General features: G+C 40.7%; 1 protein-coding gene across 1 annotated transcript in view; it reads right to left on the bottom strand.

Annotated features, from left to right (window-relative positions):
- Positions 1-736: 736 nt before the first annotated feature.
- SLC41A2 (solute carrier family 41 (magnesium transporter), member 2) overlaps positions 737-21202 on the bottom strand; it is a 124484-nt gene continuing 104018 nt past the window's right edge. The window contains exon 10 of the mRNA XM_006871077.1: positions 737-1134. Coding sequence (XP_006871139.1) covers positions 949-1134 — 186 coding nt within the window. The 3' untranslated portion in view covers positions 737-948. The remainder of the gene's footprint in view (positions 1135-21202) is intronic.

Raw genomic sequence — 21202 nt, 5'->3', positions numbered from 1 at the left:
CGGGTAACAAATACTAAATTCTGACTAGTAGCAAAATTCTTAGACTACATAGCAAAAGCATATCGATGAAAGGTGTTTAAGAATAACTCTATAATGCTGATATTCCAATAGTACCAGGATCTTGGCAATTAACTATCCAAGACTTAGTTTTCCATCAAAAGTTACCCTCCCCCACCTCACCCCACCTCTCTCTCTCTCTCACACACACACACACACAAATTGTCCCTTCAAGCTTTTAAACTCAGTTCAAGGGTATCTTCTTCTTTTGAGTATTACTACTTTTTTTTTAAAGAAAAGTCCAAAACATTTTCACAAATCAATGATCAAAAATGACGCAGTGCTCTCAAAGCTGTTTGTTTGGAAGAGTCACCAACCAAGAATTTGCAGAGTTATAATTAAATAACCATTGGCGTGGGGTAATTTAATCGATGCAGGTAAAAGCAAGCTTATCTTTAGCTCACCAGAACATAACTGGTACATTTAGCATAGAAGTGGACACCATCAAAACTGTGACAAGACTGGCCGGGCCTCTTCCATATGCCGTCTGCTGCGCAGAGCAGTGCATCTGTGAGCCAAGAAAGCTTCAGCCAGAGTGCTGTCTTGGACAACTTGCATTACAAGTTAAACGACGCTAAAGCACATTTCTGCTGTGTATGTGGTTTCAAAGTTATTCATCGTAAACATTGTATATTCTTTCTTGTTTGATTAACTTCAGAGCTTGGGCTTGTATCTATACCAATGTCAACTTAGCATTTATTCTATGAAAAGCAGCACAAATACTCTTCAATCAGGTCTCAACACTAATTCCTTTCTTAAAAAGTTAAGGCCATTTAATTCAATCAGGGCCAAGTGAAAATTACCCTGATTGAAGATTTTTGAGAAAGAACAATAAGTCACCCATCGTTTAATGTTCTCTTCCTGGGTAATTTGAGAGCTTTAGAGGATTGATTAGTCTCCTACATCTCCATCACGATCTCCAATAAGCCAAAGAAAATGAAAACTCAAGGCTAACAAAGCTGTCCCGAGCAAATCCCCCAAGGCTGTTAGGTAGGGGATGGAGAAACTGTCCGGGTCCTTTCCTTTCCTCCAGAAGTGATGGACCATCCAGTCAGCGATCCACAGCAAGGTAAACACCTAGAAGAGAACACCACACATTACTCCTGTTGCCTAGACGTTCCTAGCTCATGAAAGCGGACCATAGGCCGAAACCATGGAGTTCTGAGAGGAACACATTTGAACAGATATTTAGTTGACAAAATATTTCCTTTTCACAAGAAAAAACAAAACATGTATACTTGTATTTGCAATTCTTAAGTTTCCTTTAACTTTTCATATATACAAGGGAGCTTCAAAAAGTTTGTGGAAAAATGGGATGAAAACATAATGGAATTTTTTCAGAAACTTTCTGAAGCCTCCTTATTTATCCTCATTTTCTACTAACACCACCCCCCCCCCCCAATGTTGTTGCTGTTATGTGCCGTGGAGTTAGTTCCGACTCATAGCGACCCTGTACAGGGTTTCCGAGGCTGTAAATCTTTACTGCAGCAGAAAGCCTCATCTTTCTTCTGTAGAACAGCTGGTAGTTTCAAACTGCTGACCTTGAAGTTAGCAGCCCAATTCGTAACCACTACACTACCAGATCTCCATAAACAGTAATAATAGTGAACTTTAAAAAAACGGCATAATGTGGGGCCATGTGGAAGGCTGGTGGCTCTGCAGGATACGCACAAGTCTGTGAACCACAAAGTCAGTGGTTCAAGCCCACCAGGCACTCCTCAGGAGACAGATGAGGTTTTCTGCTCTCAAAAATATTTACAGCTTTAGAAACACTATACAGTGTCGCTATGAGTCAGAATCGACTTGAGTATCTTCAAATGTATGAGTTATTTCTCAAAAACATCATTACAATATGTTGTGGGTTATTGTTGTCCTTATTTTACATATGAGGAAATTAGATGTGTGTAAGAAATCAGCCCACTGCCAACCAGCTCAGAGGTGGAAGAGTCGGGCTCAAATTTCATATAGTTTAACTCAAAAGCCCAAATTCTTCCCTCAGTGCCTTGTTTTGGTGAAATGGGAAATGTCTACATTATGATAGAAGTGTAAAGGTCAACTAGCACAAGTTACTTTAGAGAGGAAGTTGGCAATATCTAACACATCTGAAGATATGAATCTCCTTAACTTGGTAATTCCACTTGGAAACAATATTTTGAAACCCTAGGGTCAAAGGATAAAACTGCTCATGGCTAAAGGACACTGGATTAGAAGTTCTACTGACCTCATCGACTGGGAGAATGAGTATGTTGTTGTACTTGTGGAAACTGTGTAAAGAAACTCTCATATCTGTGTATAAGGAGTCATGTGCAAGAATTTTCATTGCACCATTGTAGTAAAACAAAACCCCAAAAATGGAGAAAGCCTACTCTATCTATTTGCATCGTAAATAAATGCCTACATGGTAATGCTACATGCTAATTTAGAATGTGGCAATGTCAGTGAGGGGATGAAATGAGACTAACATACACAAAAAGCACCAACCAGATCTAAAATGTCTTAATGATCATTTTGAAACATTTGCTTTGGATAACTGATTAAGGTTTGATTAAACTGGGTGGTATAAATGCATGGCTATATTATTTTCCTAAGGAGCTCTGGTAGCAAAGTGGTTACGAGTCATGCTGTTAACCTCAAGGTTAGCGGTTTGAAACTACCAGCTGTTCTGCGGGAGAAAGATGAAGCTTTCTGCTCCCGTGAAGACTGACCATCTCAGAAATCCTATGCAGGGTAGCTATGGGCCAGCGCCGACTCCACGGCACGTAACCACCACCATCACCGCACATTATTTTCCATTAATTCCTATATGTTTATATTTTATAATTTAAAATATATAAGAAAATGGAAACTCACTGAGCACAGCTATAGAAGCTACATCCTAGAATACCTCTTTGGGGGAAGGAGAGGAATACCTGAGACACGAAGCTGGTTTTCTCAGCAGAATTCATGTTGGGACTGGACTTTAAATACCAGAAGTTGCTGAGACTGGAGGGGAACTTGACACTAAGGGATTATTTTAATGTCAGATCTGTACCTGGACCAAGAGGCAGTTGTTTGAATAGAACATGGGAAGCCTGAATGGTTTAAAATTAAGAAAGGTGTGCAATAAGGTTATATTCTTTCACCATACTTATTCAATCTGTATGCTGAGTAAATCATCTGAGAAGCTGTTTCATATGAAGAAAAATGTGGCATCAGGATTGGCGGAAGACTCATTAACAACCTGCGATATGCAGATGATAGATACAACCTTGCATGCTGAAAGTGAAGAGGACTTAAAACATTTACTGATGAAGATCAAAGAGCACAGTCTTCGGTATGATTTGTACCTCAATGTAAACATAAAAATTCTCACCACTAGACCAATAAACAACATTCTTAGCAAAGGAGAAAAGATTGAAGTTGTCAAGGACTTCATTCTTCTTGGATCAACTATCAACACTCATGGGAGCAGCAGTCAAGAAATCAAACGACGTACTGCATTAGGCAAATCTGTTGCACAGATTTTTAAAGGGTTGAAGAGCAAAGATGTCAGCTTGAGGACTAAGGTGCGCCTGACCCAAGCCATGGTATTTTCAATAACCTCATATGCATGTGAAAGCTGGACAGTGAATAAGGAAGACCATAGAAAAATTGATGCATTTGAGTTATGGTGTTGGAGGAGAATATTGAAAGTGCCATGGGCTGCCAAAAGAAGCAATAGACCCGTTTTAGAAGAAGTGCAGCCAGAGTGCTCCTTGGAGGCCAAGATGGCCAAACTTTGTTTCTCATACTTCGGACATATTGTCAGGAGGGACCAGTCACTGGAGAAGGATATCATGTTTGGTAAGGTGGAGGATAAGAGAAAAAGAGGAAGATCCCCAATGAGATGGACTGGCCAAGTGGCAGCATGGATGGACTCAAGTGTGGCAACAGTAGTGAGGTTGGCCCAGGATCGGGCAGTGTTTCGTTCTGCGTAAGGTTGCTATGAGTCAGTACCGACTCGATGGCACCTAACAACAACAATGTCAACTCAGGACTCAAGGAAATTCAAAGGCTTGGTTAAGAATGAAGATTAACTCAACATCTTCGTAGACTTTCTTCAGGCCCCAAAGAGCAGACACTAGCATATATGTGCAGCAGATGAGATGTTCATGTTTGGGGGTGGTCCCTAATTCACTGGCCACCTCCCTTCATCCTCGAATAGTAAAACCCTCAACACCCTGTTAAAAGGCCTCATTTCCATGCCCAACTTACTTAACTTCTCCCAGACTCAGTCTCCCCCTCAATAATAAGAGAAAATAACCCAGCTCTTAGAGATAGAATCCTAATAGAGATGATGTGAGGGTCAAATAGCAGAACTTCTGGAACAGCTTTTGGCCCACAGAAGTAACTTGATAAATACTTTCTGCAATTAAAAAAAAAAATAGGTCCTATATAAAGAAAGAAACAAGAATCTGGATTCTCCTGCAGCAACAATGGGAAACAAGGATACACTGTCTTCAACATTTTGACAGAAAAGCATTCCACTGTGTAATTTCATCCATGTGTATGTGTGTGTGTGTGTGTGTGTGTGTACATACACAAATACATACATGAACCTGGGTGGCACAAGTGACCTGCTGATGTCAGATGGATCTTTGCTGAATGCAGACAAATACCACAACGATATTTACTTGTACTTTATTGATTATGCAAAGGCTTTCAACTGTATGGATCACAATAAGCTATGGATACTATTGCCAAGAATGGGTATTCCAGAACACGTCATCTCTTGGCTTAGATGCTGGGCCTCCAGGGTTGCAGCAGTTTGTTAAAAGTTTCAATTTGTGTTCTGTCCAGTCCTGGAGCCTTGCTTTTTGCCAATGCCTTCAGTGCACTTTGGACTTCTTCCTTTATTGATTATATGCTACCTCTTGAAAATGCTACCACTGGTTATTGATTATATGCTACCTCTTGAAACAGCTGCCATCAGTCATTTCTTTTCGATAGTGACTCTCTGTACCCTGTCCATATCCTTTTGATGCTTTCTGCATCATTCATTATTTTGCCCATGGAGTTCTTCAATATTGCAAGCCAAGGCTTGAATTTTTTTCATCAGATCTTTCAGCTTGAGAAATGTTGAGCGTGTCCTTCCCTTTTGGGTTTGTAACTCCGGGTCTTTGTGCATTTCATTATAATACTTGACTTTGAGCGGTCCTTTGAAACTTTCTGTTCAGCTGTTTGACTTTCATTTGCTTCAGCATCTTTTTAATTTATTTTTGCTTAACGTCTTGATGCTAGAGAGCAAGTTTCAGTCTCTTCTGACATCCATTTTGGTCTTTTCTTTCTTTCCTGTCTTTTAGTGACCTTTGCTTTCATCGGGTATACTGTGTTCTTAATGTCATCTCACAACTCTCTTGGTCTTTGGTCATTAGTATCTAACGCATCAAATCTGTTCTTGAGATGGTCTCTAAATTCAGGTGGATGTATTTAAGGTCATATTTTGACTCTCATGTATATGTTCTTAATTTTCTTCAGCTTTGACCTGAACTTGCATACGAGCAATTAATAGTCTGTTTCACAATCTGCACCTAGTCTTATTTTGGCTGTTGATATGTGGCTTTTCCATCATCTCTTTTCACAGATGCAATCCATTTGATTCCTGTGTATTCTATCTGGTCGAGGTTTATGCATATGCTGTTGTTATTAAGTGCCATCAAATCCGTTCTGACTCACAGCAACCCAGTATTGGGTTTCTGAGGAGTGGTTCACAGTCCAGTTCTTATCCTACAGCACAACCCCAGGATTCCTCTTCTCAAACACACGTACACTGCCAACCAAAGTGAGAAACTGACATAGAGAGATCGAGAAGAGGGCGTTCTGGCCCACAGACCGAGTACGTTCTGGCAGGGAGCTGGCTTGCAGAACTGGATGCCCTTTGGCATTAACCCACATTGCTAACTGAGCATCATAACACTTTCCAGAGCATGGCACAGACCAACGGTCTGCATGGCTGAGAGGCAGTGAATGAGAAGCATGCCTGCAGTGTGGTTGAGAGGAGGCATTCATGACTGGAGAACTGCTGCATCCTGAGCTACATTTGATCATGAATTGTATCCTGTTCACTTCCCTAGTAAACCCCACCATCATGAGTATTGTCTCCGAGTTCTTTGTGGTCACTGCAATGGATTCTGGTACCCAGCAGAGAGGTAGAGGGTCATGAGAGGGATGGTTGGTGTCAGAACAGCATCAGTGTTGGAGGCTGGAGGCATGCCTCATAGGAATCAGTCTTGGGCTGAATTTGAGTTCTTCTTCTACCCCCTTGTGAAGCCAAAGGAGGTCAGACATGGCCTCCATGCCAACGAAGTACCAGGTTATAAACTTAGCAAACATACATGCCTAAATCACTAGCAATAGCAGTCGGTGATTTTCCATCATTGTAGGGATTTTTTAAAATACCAATTTGGAAGTAAAACCTTTTGTTTCATTTACAACTCGCTACTTCTGCTCTGCATCTTGCTGCTCTATCACTAACACTGGTTTTGCTGCATTTGGGAGCCATGATGCACGTCACGGAAGTATTTCCAAAGGAAAATTCAACAGAGAACAGTACAACTCTCGAAAGGCATGCGATGTAGAGACTGGATGCTGCTGCCTAGGCGTCGAAGCTTCCAGTGTTATACCGTTAACTCTGTATCTGTAAGTAGGGCATGCTCTCAATACAGTAACAATAGAAAGTACAGTGCAGTGTATACATAAGCCAGTAAGCTAGGTGTTCATTATGACTACCAAGACATATGTTTTAGAGGTTATACAGGGGGCTTCAGAAAGCTCATGGAAAATTTTCCATTTGCTTTTTTTTTCTCCATTATTTGTAAAATTCCATTGTTTCCATGAACTTTTGGAAGTTTCTTTGTATATGTACTGTAGCTTATATGCCTGGCAGCACAAAGTTTATATACAAGAGACATGAAATACACATGCTGCAATCAGATTGGCATTTCTGGATTCTATGACAACCTTAAGGGACCAAAGACATATGCAGTTGTATGGTGCCCAAATAGACATAAAGTAGTGCGTGACTATATACACATATAATGCACAAATACATACACAATGCACACATATACATACAAGTATATATGTGTTTACAAAAATGCACACAAATACACACACAATGCATACATATACAAGTACACATATATACATATGTGTGTGTGTGTTATATATGTAGTATAGTCACTTTTCCCACACTGCAATATTTGAACTATGAATGGGTCATGAAACCAGTATAATATTATTGGTGGTGGTGGTGGTGGTTGTGTGCCATCGAGTCAGTTCAGACTCATAGTGACCCTGTATAGGGTTTCCCAAGCTGTAAATCTTTACGGGAGCAGAAAGTCTCATCTTTCTCCCACAGAGCTACTGGTGGATTCAAACTAATGACCCTGGCAACTAGCAGCCCAACACATAACCCACTGTACCACCAAGGCTTTTAAAAAACTGAAATAAGATTATAGAACAGACTAGAACATATCAGCATACATAGGACATGTTTCTGCTGTTGTTAAAATCGTGAATCACAATGATCCTGCATACAGCTTCCAAGGAGCAGTTTGTAGGTTTGAACTGGCAACCTTGTGGTTAGTGGTCTAATGCTTATCCTACAAACACCACACCAGGACTCCAGAGCAAGGGTATTTCATAAAACTTTTTTAACTTGTGCATATTTATATCTACATATCTACAAATGTGGGTCCACAGTGGCTCCATATGATAAGCACTGGACTGAGAACCACAGGTCCATGATTCAAGCCCACCAGTCACTCTGTGGGATAAAGATGAGGCTTCCTGCTCCCACAAAGATTCAAAATGCTTCTGAAACCCTATACAGTATCGTTATGAATCAGAACTGACTCAAGGCAATTAATTACAATCCACATATGTGATTTCTTATTTTTGTGATAAACACTGCTTGAAAGACACTGATCTAACATGTATTTAGGTCTCTAGAAGGGGAAAACCATGCATTCTCCCTCTTAGACACACTGTTGTTGTTATTAAATGCTGTCGAGTTGGTTCCGACTCATAGTGACCCTGTACAGTATTTTGAGGCTGTGAATCTTTGTGGGAGTAGAAAGCCTCGTTTTCCCACAGAGGGGCTGGTGGACTTGAACCACCAACCCTGTGGTTTGCAATCCAGTGCTTTTTCTACAGAGCCATCACGTTCCCTGGTACCTTGTAGTATTCAGTAAGTATCAGTGTCATAATTATTCTATATTTAGAAATTATTAACATCATCTCATAATTTATAAGACCTTTATTTAAAAGGCTAATTTGGACAGAAGTATGAACATTGTTTCTCACAGATAGGACTTTTCATAACGCTGCATCTCAGTTTGGGACTTTTTAAATGAATGAATGAATACACATGACTGTCTTCATAGTCTCGTCCCACTCTGAAGTACAAAGGTAAGAAACTGTTGTCACAAACTACAAGCCAGGTGAGCTCCTCACCTCTGCGTTTCCTTATATCTGTCCCAACTCATAGTCTTAGTCCACTTACTGAAATTTCTTTAAACAAAATGCCACGAAATTAAATTCCTTCCCATGGAATTTCTTTATAAGAGTATCGTGATGACTTAAAAGTTCAACAATATATATATATATATGTATACACACACACACACACACACATATATTTAGCATTGTAAGTTTGTCTTTTAAAGTGGGAGGGTTATTGCAGGGATTTTGTTTACAAGGCCACTAAAAATGGAAGTCCCAATGTTTTTTGCATGTAGGATAAGCACTCGACCTCAAAGTTGGTTTGAACTGCAAGGCTGGCAGTTCAAACTCCACCAGTCCTTCCTTGGAAACCCTATACAAGGTTGCTGTGAGTTGGAATCGACTTGATGGCACTTAACAAAAACACCTGTTAAAGCCCTTTTTTTTATCTGTTTCTGGTTGCTCAGGCAGGGTATTGTGATAAAGGGGAAACATCATGGGTTTTAGGGTTAAACAGGACTTTGCTTTGCCTACAGGCTCCACCCTTACTAGTTGTGTTTAGCTGGGCAAGTCACTTAACCTTTCTACATCAATATTTTCTCCTTACAGTAGGGTTACTCATACCCTCTATAGTACCCAAGAAGGTAATCCAGTGTTAGTTTTCTTTTAAGCAGCATCGTTTTTTACCCTCCTTTCCCCATCTGCCACCTCACTTAAATAGAAAAGATGTTTTGTTTGGAATATAAGTAGTAGACTGAACTCCTGTTGACTTTTGAGCCTAAATTCTTCCTAGCAGATGTTTAAATGTTAGATTCTAATGAGCAGTATTTTCAGTCTAGAAACTGGACGAGGGCAGCATACTTTTGTAGGAGAAGTAAATTCAGCTTTTGTAAAAGTGTGGGTTAGGAAGAACTGTACTAATTTGGCACTTAGGGTTATTTGCATTGTATTTCTAAGTATTTCTTGGAATGTCTTCCTTCACACAATACACAGGTTGTTATTGCTGATTGAGACTTTATGGAAATTCTAATGCATGGAAATGTTGGTTCTAGTTCAAAGGAGCTGGCCGAGAGAATCAATATCTCCCAAAGCAAATATATATTCTTGTACTGTATGTATTTATTTAAATTCTCAGCAAATCATCTAGTCTGCATAATTAGCTGGGGCTACAAACTTACCTGTTCAGAAGGTATATTTACCTGAAGAAGTTATGCATATTTCAAAAAGAACAAACAGACTATGTAGAAACACATTTTAGAAGTTCTTTCTCTGTGAGAGTCATGCATTCTTTAAATGATTTCATTTTAAAGTAAAGCTTGTTACTTTAAGTTGTAGCTGGTATTTATTGACTTTAATAATTACACACAGTGTTCCAAGGAAACATGGATGTCCTTTATTAACTTGCCTGGCAGCACAAACAAATTACAGGTCAAAAAAAAAGTCATAATGAAAATTATAAAACATTTAGAACTGATCATTAAATTGTACGACTCTTGTGGAATGCTGACAAGGCAGTATTTTTTAAATGCTTGTATTAGAAAGGAAGGAAGACTGAGAGTAAATGAGCTAAGCATTCATCTTTAAGAGTTATAAAAAAGAACAGTTAAAAACCCAGGAAAAGTAGAAAAAAAAAGAATACAGATAAGTGCAAAAATTAATAAAGTAAAAAACAGAGATACACGATTAAGAAGATACAGTCAAAGGTGATCCTCTGAAAAGGCAAGTAAGACTGGTGAACGTCAGGTAAAAGTAAGAAAAAGAAGGTGGGTCGCAAGGTTGGTTTGAACCACAAGGTCGGTGGCTAAAGCTCACCAGCTGCTCCCTGGCAACCCTATACAGGGTTGCTATGTGTTGGAACCGACTTGACAGGTACGCTAAGTCAGGAGGGAAGAGGAGGGCTGTGTCAGATATCAGCACCCGTTCCCACAGCATGCTCTATGTTCTTCCCTATCTGGCAAGGGCACAGCAGCCTAAGAATACATTTCTCAAATGAAGTTTAGGTTGTATTCGTGCAAGACTTTAGCGGTCGAAAGGAGGAGTCCTAATGTGGCGCTGTAGCATACGCATTGGCTACTAGGCACAAGGTCAGATGTTCAAACCTCCCAGCTGCTCCACAGAAACCCTATAAAAAGAGTCACTATGAGTCAGAACTATTTCAACAGCACTTAACAGCAACCAAGGAAGATGAAGAGGTCTAACAAGGTCCAAGGGAGAAGGTGACAGTTTCTGCTCCTGTGAAGATTTACAGCCTGAACCCTAGCAGGGTTGCCATGAGTTGGAACTTTTTGCTTTAACATATTTCCCTAGATGGTACAATAATAAAAATTTAGATGAGATTTTTTATGCTGAAAGGAGCCGTGGTTACGTTATGGGTTAAGCATTGGGCTGCTGAGTGTGAGGTGGGCAATTCAAGCCAACCTCAGGAGAGCCAGGAGGCTGTATGCTCCGTAAAGATCTCTTCTCTGAGCCCCTAAGGAGCATTTCTCCGCTGTCCTGTAGAGGGTCACTAGGAGTTACAACAGACTCAGTGGCAGTGGCTTTGTTGTTATTGTTATATGGAATATAAGCAAGTAGAGTGGCATGGAGGCTCAATAAATACTGATTAAAAAACACACAACCGAACATTTTATATTATAGAACCATTCAGGCCAGTATTTAGGGTGTGAATACTTTGGGGTCACAATCAAGATTTTGTCCTGGCAAGTTTCCTGAGTCATGATTTTTGTGCTTTTCAATTCAGTGCTTTCACATGGCTATGTTATAAGGTTTTTTGGAGATGATGTGCACATTCCTCGAAGCCTGTGTCTATAGTCTCGGCAGGATTCCGAGCTCAGGCAGCAGGACAGCCTGAGAGAAGATGGCTCAGCATCTCGGGCCCTGCCTTCATCGTCATCGGGCTTGACAAGATTGAAAGAACTGCCTTCTTCAATCCCTTCCCGCGCAGTGTACCAGCAGCATGCTGGGCTTCCAACACAGCAGACAGCCATTCCATCTGCTGCGCACCGCTGCTCTGGCGCTCCAGGGTACCCATCTAAAGAACTCATCATAAGTAGGGATTTAGGAAAGTGTCTTTGTTTTAAGACCCTAGAACCTAAACCATAATAGCATAATCACACTATTGCATCATAAAAACACAATCATAAAGCTAAAAAGAAATCTCAGAAATTCACCTGCTTCCACATACTACCTTTAGGTAAATATATAAATCAACTCCCATTGTTAAAGTAGCTACTTTTACCCCCAAATCTAGGAACGGCATACCTTCTGACACTACCTTTATGATTCTCTTTATATAGCTCTCTCAACGCAAGGTGTGGCAGAGACCAACTAAGACACAAGCAGAACATAGAAGTCACATAGAAGGATAAAGCAGTCCTTGCTTTCCAGTTGGGATCTGGTGGACTGAAATCCTGAGGAGGGAAACGAGAATGTGACATCGGGGGAGCTATTAAAATCCCCTGGTTCCTTAGCTCTTTCCTTTGAGATTTCAGCTAGGAGTAGGATTTGAGCAAGCATGGGGATAAAAAAGACATAATCACACCATTTAATGAAGGCCTACTATGTGTCATGTATTTAACACACACCCTGATGTAGCGCTGTAGGATAAAGCCTTAGGCCGCAAGGTCTGTTTGGACCACAAAGTTGCGGTTCAAACTCACCAGCAGTTCCTTAGAAACCCTATACAAGGTTGCTATGAGTTGAAACCAACTTGACAGCTTTTAACAACAATGTAACTACTGTGGAGTCATGGTGTGGCACTGGAGGGTAAGCACTGGACTGCTAAACTCAAGGTAGGTGGTTCAAACCCACCAGCGGCTCCTCAGAAATCCTATATGGGGCCATTATGATTTGGATCTGACTCGACAGTACTTAACAACTACTATACTATACTACTACTGTGTAAGAAAGAAGGAGGCATTATCCTCATTTTACATGAAACGACCAGGAGACACCATGGACTTAAGTAACATGCTCAAGACTCAATGAATTAGCCCAGCTACTGGATGGCTATCCATGGACTACAATTATAGGCATGTTGTAACCAGATGACTACATTCTTCTTTAGTTAGAAGAGAGACTAAGGAATAGGGCAGAGCATTAGGATCTTGGTAGAGACTCAACACTACATTCTCTAAGTTCTAGAGTCTAACAGACTCATTGTCCCGGTAATCCAGAGATGACGATGATAGTGATGATATTAAAATAATAAAACAATGGTGATAATAACAGCATTATCTCATTTAACTTTTAAACAACCCCTGAGATAGGTATGCCTCTTAGCCGCCTTTACAGATGAGAAAACAGAGCAAGTCATTATAAATACTGTCATCTTCTCTCTGAAGTGCACTGGTAAAAGGAGAAAGTAGAAAATCACCATTCTATGAAATAAACCCTGACTGTGGGCTTCAAGATTCTTCCTCATCTTGCCACACCTGTCATTTTCAAACCTTATTTTCCATCATCCCTTTCACAGGTCCTATGTTATAGTCTACACTCTCATTCACCTTGTTTATTCCCTTGGACTTATAAAATGACACTTTTTAAAAATTCCACAAAACAAAATTGGAATCATTATAAAACTTCCCTTCCCATGGAGAAAAAAAAAAAAAAAATCCTCCTAGTATTGAACATCCATAGAACTTTGTCTCGTGCTCAGAATATCCATGGCATTTTCATCTTCTTGCCTTAACTTTAGGTCCATATGCCTGCAACTTCAGTGGGCACAGATTCTGTGCAAATTCACTGGAATGCATGCCCTTCCAAAGCACACACTTGGCAGGACAATATGTGAAGAACCAACAAAACGAGTGAAATGACAGCTTTGACCTTCTCAGTACGAAAGTATTTTTGTTTGTAAGATTTTGTAGATGTAGTTGTAGTGTTTTGTTTTGTCTTGATAATGGAATGCATGCTGAATCATTGAGTGCTATTGTTAGATAAAGTGGATTTTAATAAGTATTATAAGGGACACATATGTCCCAACAGACTCTGGTGGTAGGAGAGGTGGGATGAGGCATGGGACAATATTCACCATGCTTGCCCACTAACATACAGGAAACAATAAACATATTTATAAGCCCCATCTTGCTCTACAGAATCCAAAGAGTTTTACGCAATCCCTCCCTTACACAGTAGTCTCTCAACGCACTGACAGGTCACCAATGAACTTCACTCTGTCTTACCCAGTTGTAAGAGTCTCTACTCCAAAGACAGCACATACTAAGTGTGGGGGGAAAGCCTCTCAAGAAAGCCCAGCAAAGGAAAATGTAAGTGGTGCCTATGTGTAACGTGGGATACTAAGCATTTAGATACTAAAACTATTGCCCACTGCCATAGAGTTGATTCTGACTCACAGTGAACCTATCTATGTTGGGTTTCTGAGGCTGCAAATCGTTATGTGAGTAGAAAGCCTTCTCGTTCTTCTATGAAGCGGCTGGTGGATTTGAACTACTGACTTAGCAGTTAGCAGACCAACATGTAACCCACTAGACCTCCAGGGCTCCAAACTAAAACTATCAGCCTCACTAAAAGTGTAAAAAGTATTCTTGTAAGGCATAGAGGTTAGTTGTAAAGACTCTGGAGTCAAACTCTATCTTGCTGTGCACATTTGGACAAGTTGCTTGGCTTCTATGACAAACGCCTCATCTGCAAATGGGAAATAATATTAGAAGTCTTGATGGGTTGCTGTGAGAACGAAATGAGTTAACATACGTAAAGGGGCTGGAACAGTGCATTATTAAAGTTATGTGACGTTGAGTTGGTTCTGACTCACAGCGGCCATGTATAAGGTTTCCAAGAGAGACTGGTGGGTTTAAACAGCTGACCTTGTGGTTTCTAGTCCAGTGTTTATTCTACAGTGCTACAACAGTGACTCGTTCATAATAAACACTATATGTAACAATTCTACATACATACAGACGTTATATATTTACGAAAGGGGGCTTCAAAGGGTTCACGGAAAAATTCCATCATCTTTTGATTTTGCTTTTTCATGAACTTCTTGAAGCTCTCTCATATCCACCACCCATCTGCCAGCTTGTTGTACTGTGGCAGCTTGCGTGTTGCTATGATGCTAAAAGCTATCCCACCAGTATTCAAAATACCACAGCAGGGTCCCCTATGGTGGGCAGGTTTCAGCTGAGCTACCAGATATAAAGACAGGCTAGGAAGAAGGGCCCAATGATCTACTCCTGAAAATTAACCAGTAGAAACCTCCTGGATAGCAACAGGGTGGTGGTGGTGGTTAGGTGCCGTGGAGTCAGTTCCGACTCATAGCAACCCTGTACAGGGTTTCCGAGGCTATAAATCTTTATGGGAGCAGAACACCTCATCTTTCTCCCGCGGAACAGCTGGTAGTTTCGAACTGCTGACCTTGCGGTTCGCAGCAATTATAAATTATTTTTATATGAATAGCCTTTTAAACACCTGATTACTTAACATATACAATATTAATTTTGTATCACAATACTTTTGGAACAAATTAGCTTTACTGGATGAGTGGGAATTTATGAAATCACACTTACCAATGTTGGAAGGGGTTTGAGAAATGGCAAGAGTCATTATAGCTCCTGATCTACCCAGGCTGTTATCACTAACTATTAACAACTCCGTCTTTCACTGTAAAAAAAAAAATCCTAGTTTGGGCTCAAATTATATGGCTACCTTAGTGATACTCTCCACCCTTTTATCACAGATGAGGAAACTAAGGCACAGGTCACTGTGATTCAGCCAGTCACAGAGTTAATCCGGGTATTCAGACTTAGAACTAGGAAGTCCTTATCTCAACCCAGGACTCCTCAGCAGCAGGATGAGGGTGGTTGCTACCATGGCCAGGATTGGGGCATCTGTAGTAAAGATGACAGACATGATGTTCATGGGAGTCAGTCTCTTCTCATTGTAGAGGGGCTTTATGGGGCAGGAGCTGAGGACTGAGAGGTCTTTGCATGTGCATCCTAAACTCCTGGTCTATGTTTCATTATATCTACTTGTGGCTTCATGTTCACCACCTGACTGACAAGGGCAAGATTATGGGGGAAATAAAGAATTCGGTTTCAGACAAGTTTGAGATGCTTTTCCAACATCTAACTGAAGATTCAGAACACCCACCCAGCCTGGAGATCCCACCTTGGGAGTAAACAGTGAGCAGATTGTATTTAAAGCTTAGTACACTTGACTGCAGAGAAAGAAGAGTCCTGTGGTCAAGGACAGCAGTGAAAGAGACACAGGCCTCAGGACACGGGACAGCCAGCTCCAACCAGCAGTGAGGGGGACAGGATACAACAATACTGACAATAAACTGTAGGCACTGTCATTATTGGAGAGTTATTATGGTTCCAGGGATTCTAAATATACATACGTGCTCCCATAAGATTTTTGTTTTGTTTTTTAATAGTTCTACCACCCAATTCCTACTCATTACGACCCTATAAGACAGAGCAGAACTGCTCCAAAGACTTTTGAGACTGTAGATCTTTACTATGTATTACTTCCCCCAGTAGTTTTAAGGACTCCAGGTGTGGTGCTGTAGGATAAGCTCAGGACTATGAAGGACAAGGTCAGCAGTTCAAGTCTACTAGCTGCTCCTTGGAAACTCTGTACAGGGTCACTATGAGTCAGAATTGACTCTACAGCACTTAGTAACAATGGTTTTAAGGAGTCCTGGTGTGGTGCTGCAGGATAGACACTAGACTGCAGACCCTAAGATTGGTGTTTCAAACAAGCCAGCTGCTCCTCGGAAACCCTGTATAGGATAGCTAAGAGTTGGAATTGACTCAGCGGCACTTAACAACAATGATTTTAAGAAGTCCTGGCATGGCTCTGTAGGATAAGCAAACTGTTAAGGTTGGCAGTGGAAACCTACCAACTGCTCCTGATAAACCTTATACGAGGTCGCTAAGCGATGGAACCAACTTGAGGCACTTAACAACCAGAGCACTAGACTGCTAACCACAAGGCTAGCAGTTCAAACCTATCAGTTGCTCCTTGTAAACCGTATACAGGATCACTGTGAGTCCGAAGCAACTCGACAATACTTAACAACTACAACAATGGTTTTTCGGGAACCTCTGAAACCCCCAGAGTCAAGAGCAGAGGTGCCCCAAAACATGGCCGAATCCATGCAGAGCAACCTCCTCGTCTTACTTATGGTAGGCACAGCCCTCCTTGAACTTACTCCTGGCAACACTGTGGTAAGCCTGGTCCCTTTGTGCTAACTTGTGGTAAGCACCACTCACATCGTGTATTCTGCTTCAGTCATCCATCCAGCAGCCAGCACCTGTCATACACAGCTCCTCTGCTCTTGCCACAGACACTGACAAGGGTGCTGGTCAGACTGGGGTGCTCGCAGGCTCTCAGCTCTGGGCAGCTGCTACACATGATCAGGAAGCAGATGAACCAACTGTGTGGTGGCAGCCAGGGGCCACCGCTGTCATATATCTGGCACGGCACACCCGTACCATCTCTCCAAGTGACCAACCTGTGCTTGGACGTGCACTAAGTCTGGAGCCAGCTGCCAGTGCAGTTTCCAACACTCCTGGCGAGGCCGGCCGTCAGTATCAGTGGCTACAGCTCTGCGTCTTGCCCAGCAGGCTGCCAGAAGGTTTTCATACACTAGCTTTTACAGGGGCTGGTTTGTAACATCAGGTGGTACACGGACTGCCTGTATGTAATAAAGTGTTCACATGATGTCCAAATTGCACAGCACCCTATTCGACAGAACATCTCATGGATGGTAAGTGATGAATGCCTTAAAAACCTTAGTTCTCATCACTGTCTTCCAAGGTAGGGAAAAATAAGATCCAGAGAGGTTAAGAAACTTGACTAACATCATAAAGTCAGCACAGCAGAGATTCAAACTCAAAACTGACTTCAAAGAGTCCAGTGATCTGTCTACAAGATTCTGCTTCCTGGGCTGTATTGCCCTTCTTTGTCCTTTGTCCATGCCATACCTTTTGCTGGTAATCCCACGCTGTTTTAACCCTGACTAAGAGGAAGGCTGAGGCTCAAAACATTGGGATGAGATACAGCTTCTCGTGTGTCAATTGATTTAAATTTCAGTATTAAACTACTACTTTTCAAAATTTCACTTCAGTTTATTGTCACAATTAAGAATTCTTTCTAGAAGCTGGTCTAAATACTTTCTGAAGACAGTCTGGTTTACAAAAATGTCTGTGGAAAAACTTCACATTTTATGTCCTTCATATTCCGAATAAGACATGAAATCATGTCAGTGTGACTTGAGAACAAAGATATTACCAGAGCTTATTACCGACCCTTGAACAGCATGGGGGCTAGGGGTATCAACCCCCCCAAGTCAAAAATCCATGTATAATTTTGACAACTCCCAAATTTTACTAACAGCTTACTGTTGGCCAGAAGCCTTACTGATAACATCATCCCATACTGTGTATGTCACGGACTGAATTCTTATAATACAGTAAGCACTCGAAAAGGTAAGGTTATTAAGAAAATCACAAGTAGAGAAAATGCATTTACAGCAATTCCTTGATACTGTATTTCAGCCGTCTGTTTACAAGATGAATTGTGTTCACGCTGAGTAGGAGGAAGAGGAGGGTTGGGTCTTGATGTCTCATGGGTGGCAGAGGAGGAAGAGGTGGAGGAGATGGAAGGGGAGGCAGGAGAGGCAGGAAAATTCAGTGTAACTTATGGAAGTACATCAGAATTCCTGCATGGATTTTTTGCTTTCTCATTTCTCTCTATGGTACCAATCCTTTGCTTTAGTTTCAGTGCCCATATCATTTGTTGTTGTTGTTAAATGCCATCGAGTTAGTTCCAACTCATAGCAACCCTGTAAAGGGTTTCCAAGGAGCAGCTGTTGGATTTGAATTGATGACCTAGTGGTTTGCAGTCCAGTGCTGATCCTACAGCGCCACACCAGGAGTCCATTGAAGGGTCCAATAAATTCACTGAAAACTACGTGCATAGAAGTAGAATAGTGCAATTCCAACCCCTGTTGTTCAAGGATCAATTGTATGTCGAAGTCACTGATCATACTTCTGCCCCAAGCACATTCAACTAAATAAACAGAGGATGTCTGATTGTTCAATTTGTATTTTGGGCATGATTATATTACAAACATATGTCTCAGAATAACCATGAACTATTTAGAAAACAGAAATACTTATTAAGAAATACATTAGCTAATGTTCTGATTGTAATTTTAATATGAGGGGCCATCTATTTGCTCATTTAAGTTGGCCTTGAGCTTTGTTGACAACAGTTTTTTTCTTTTGAAGCATCCTTTTGGGGAATATGTTGTTATTGTTGCTAAGTTCTGTGGAGTCCATTCCGACTCATAGTGACCCTCCATAGGGCTTCCAAAAAGCAACTGGTGGGTTTGAACCACTGACTTGATGCTATCAGCCCAGTTGCTTATTCTACAGCACCAATATGAGACGGTGTAATTTACATTGAAGTATACATTTCAAATACAAATACTGCCTTCTGAACGGCAGACAACATCAACAAGAAGTAAGGAGACTTCTGGTTTTTAAATTATAGTAAGAAGTATAAGCATTACCCACCAATCACCACCAATCACCTGTCAGTTTGTTGTACTGTGGAGGTTTGTATATTGCTTTTGATGCTGGATGCTATGGCACCAGTATTTGAAATACTAGTACTGTCACCACAGTGGACAGGTTTGAGCAGAACTTCTGAATGTTTGTTGTTGTTGTTGTTAAGTGTCGTGGAGTCGGTTCCGACTCATAGCGACCCTGTACAGGGTTTTCCAAGGCTGTAAATCTTTACGGGAGCAGAAAGCCTCATCTTTCTCCTGTGGAACAGTTGGTAGTTTTGAACTGCTGACCTTGCGGCTCGCAGCCTGATTCGTAACCACTATGCTACCAGAGCTCCTTATTTTGAGCCATTAAAAACCTTACAATTATCAGCAGAACATTATCAGATAGAAGCCCCTCAGGTGAAGGCACTCAAAATATGGGAAAAAGCTGTGTCCTCAAAGTGGAGTCGCATGATGATGCGAATGGAGTGAATAAAGCTTTTGTTACCTTCCTTTGCTGATGGCACACATTCAAAATGAGGAGAAACAGCTCCCATTAATGATCAGAACATAGAATGTACACAGTATAAATATTAGAAAATTGGAAGTTGTCAAAAATGAAATGAAATACATGATGTGAGATTCCCTACTAGGCATTAGTGAACTGAATTAGACTGGCACTGGTCATTATGAATCTGGCAATCATATGGTTTACTACGCTGGAAACGTCAAAATGAAGAGGAATTGTGTCACATTAATTGTCAGAAAGAACACTCCAAGATCCATCTTGAATACAATGCTGCCTGTGTGATCAGATAATATCCATACACCTACAAGGAAGACCAGTTAACACCATTATTATTCAAATTTGTGCACCAAACACTAAAGTCAATGATAGTCTGAAACTGATCAAACATGTAATAAAGATGTACTGATAATAACTGATGCATCCAATGTGAAGTTTAGAAACAGAGGTAAGATGAGTAGTTGGAAAATATGGCCTTGGTGATAGAAATGATGCTGGAGACTGCATGATAGAATTTTGCAAGATCAGTAACTTAGTCATTGCAAATACATTTTAAAATATCGTAACAAGTGACTAAACACATGGACCTCACCAGATGGAATACACAGGAATCATACTGACTACATCTGTGGGAAGAGATGGTGAAAAAGCTCAATATCATCAGATGAAACAAGGCCAGGGATTGATTGCGGAACAGATCATCAACTGTTTATATGCAAGTTCATGTTGAAGCTGCAGAATTAAAACAACTCCATGGGAGCCAGGATAGGACTTTGAACACATCCCACCTGTAGAGATCATCTCACGAAGAGATTTGATGCATTAGACACTAATGAATGAAAGCCAGACCAATTGTGGGATGATAGGAAGAACAGCACACAGGAAGAAAGCAAAGGCCGTTAAAAACATAGGAAATAAAGAAAAAGACAAGAATAGATATCAAAAGAGACTCTACAACTTACTCCTGAGTGTAGAGATGCTAAGGCCACTGGAAGAAATGATGAAGTACAGCAGTTGAACAGAAAATTTCAAAGGGCAGTCTGAGAAGACAAAATATTACAATAAAATGTGCAAAGCCCTGGATGTAGAAAACCAGCAGGGAAGAATACTCTCAGCATTTCTCAAGTTGAAAGAACTTAAGAAAAAAATTCAAACCTCTACTTGAAATACTGAAGGACTCGATAGGAAAAATATTGAATAATGTAGAACACATCAAAAGAAAATAGAAGGAATACATTGTGACTGTCCAAAAAAAAGGTCAATGTTCAAGCATATGATCTGGAACCAATATTACTGAAGGAAGAAGTCCAAGCTGCCCTGAAGACATTGGGGAAAAACAAGGCTCCAGGAATTGACAGAATACATATTGAAATTCTTTCAAGAAACACTGGAGGCAGTCACTCATCTATGCCAAGCAATTTGCAAGACAAGTATTTTGTGAACTGTTTGGAAGAGATCACAATTTGTGCACATTCCAAAGAGAGGTAACCCAACAGAATACAGAAATTATTGGACAATATCATTACTATCACACACAAGTAAAATTTTGCTGAAGATAATTTAAAAATGGCAACAGTCTATCAACAGGGATCTGCCAGAAATCTAAGCTGGATTCTGAAGAGGATGTAGATTGAGGG

This window comes from Chrysochloris asiatica, unplaced genomic scaffold (assembly GCF_000296735.1).
Source record: "Chrysochloris asiatica unplaced genomic scaffold, ChrAsi1.0 scaffold00160, whole genome shotgun sequence".
In the NCBI taxonomy this organism is placed as follows: Eukaryota; Metazoa; Chordata; class Mammalia; order Afrosoricida; family Chrysochloridae; genus Chrysochloris; species Chrysochloris asiatica.
This window is presented reverse-complemented; position numbering and strand designations above follow the sequence as displayed.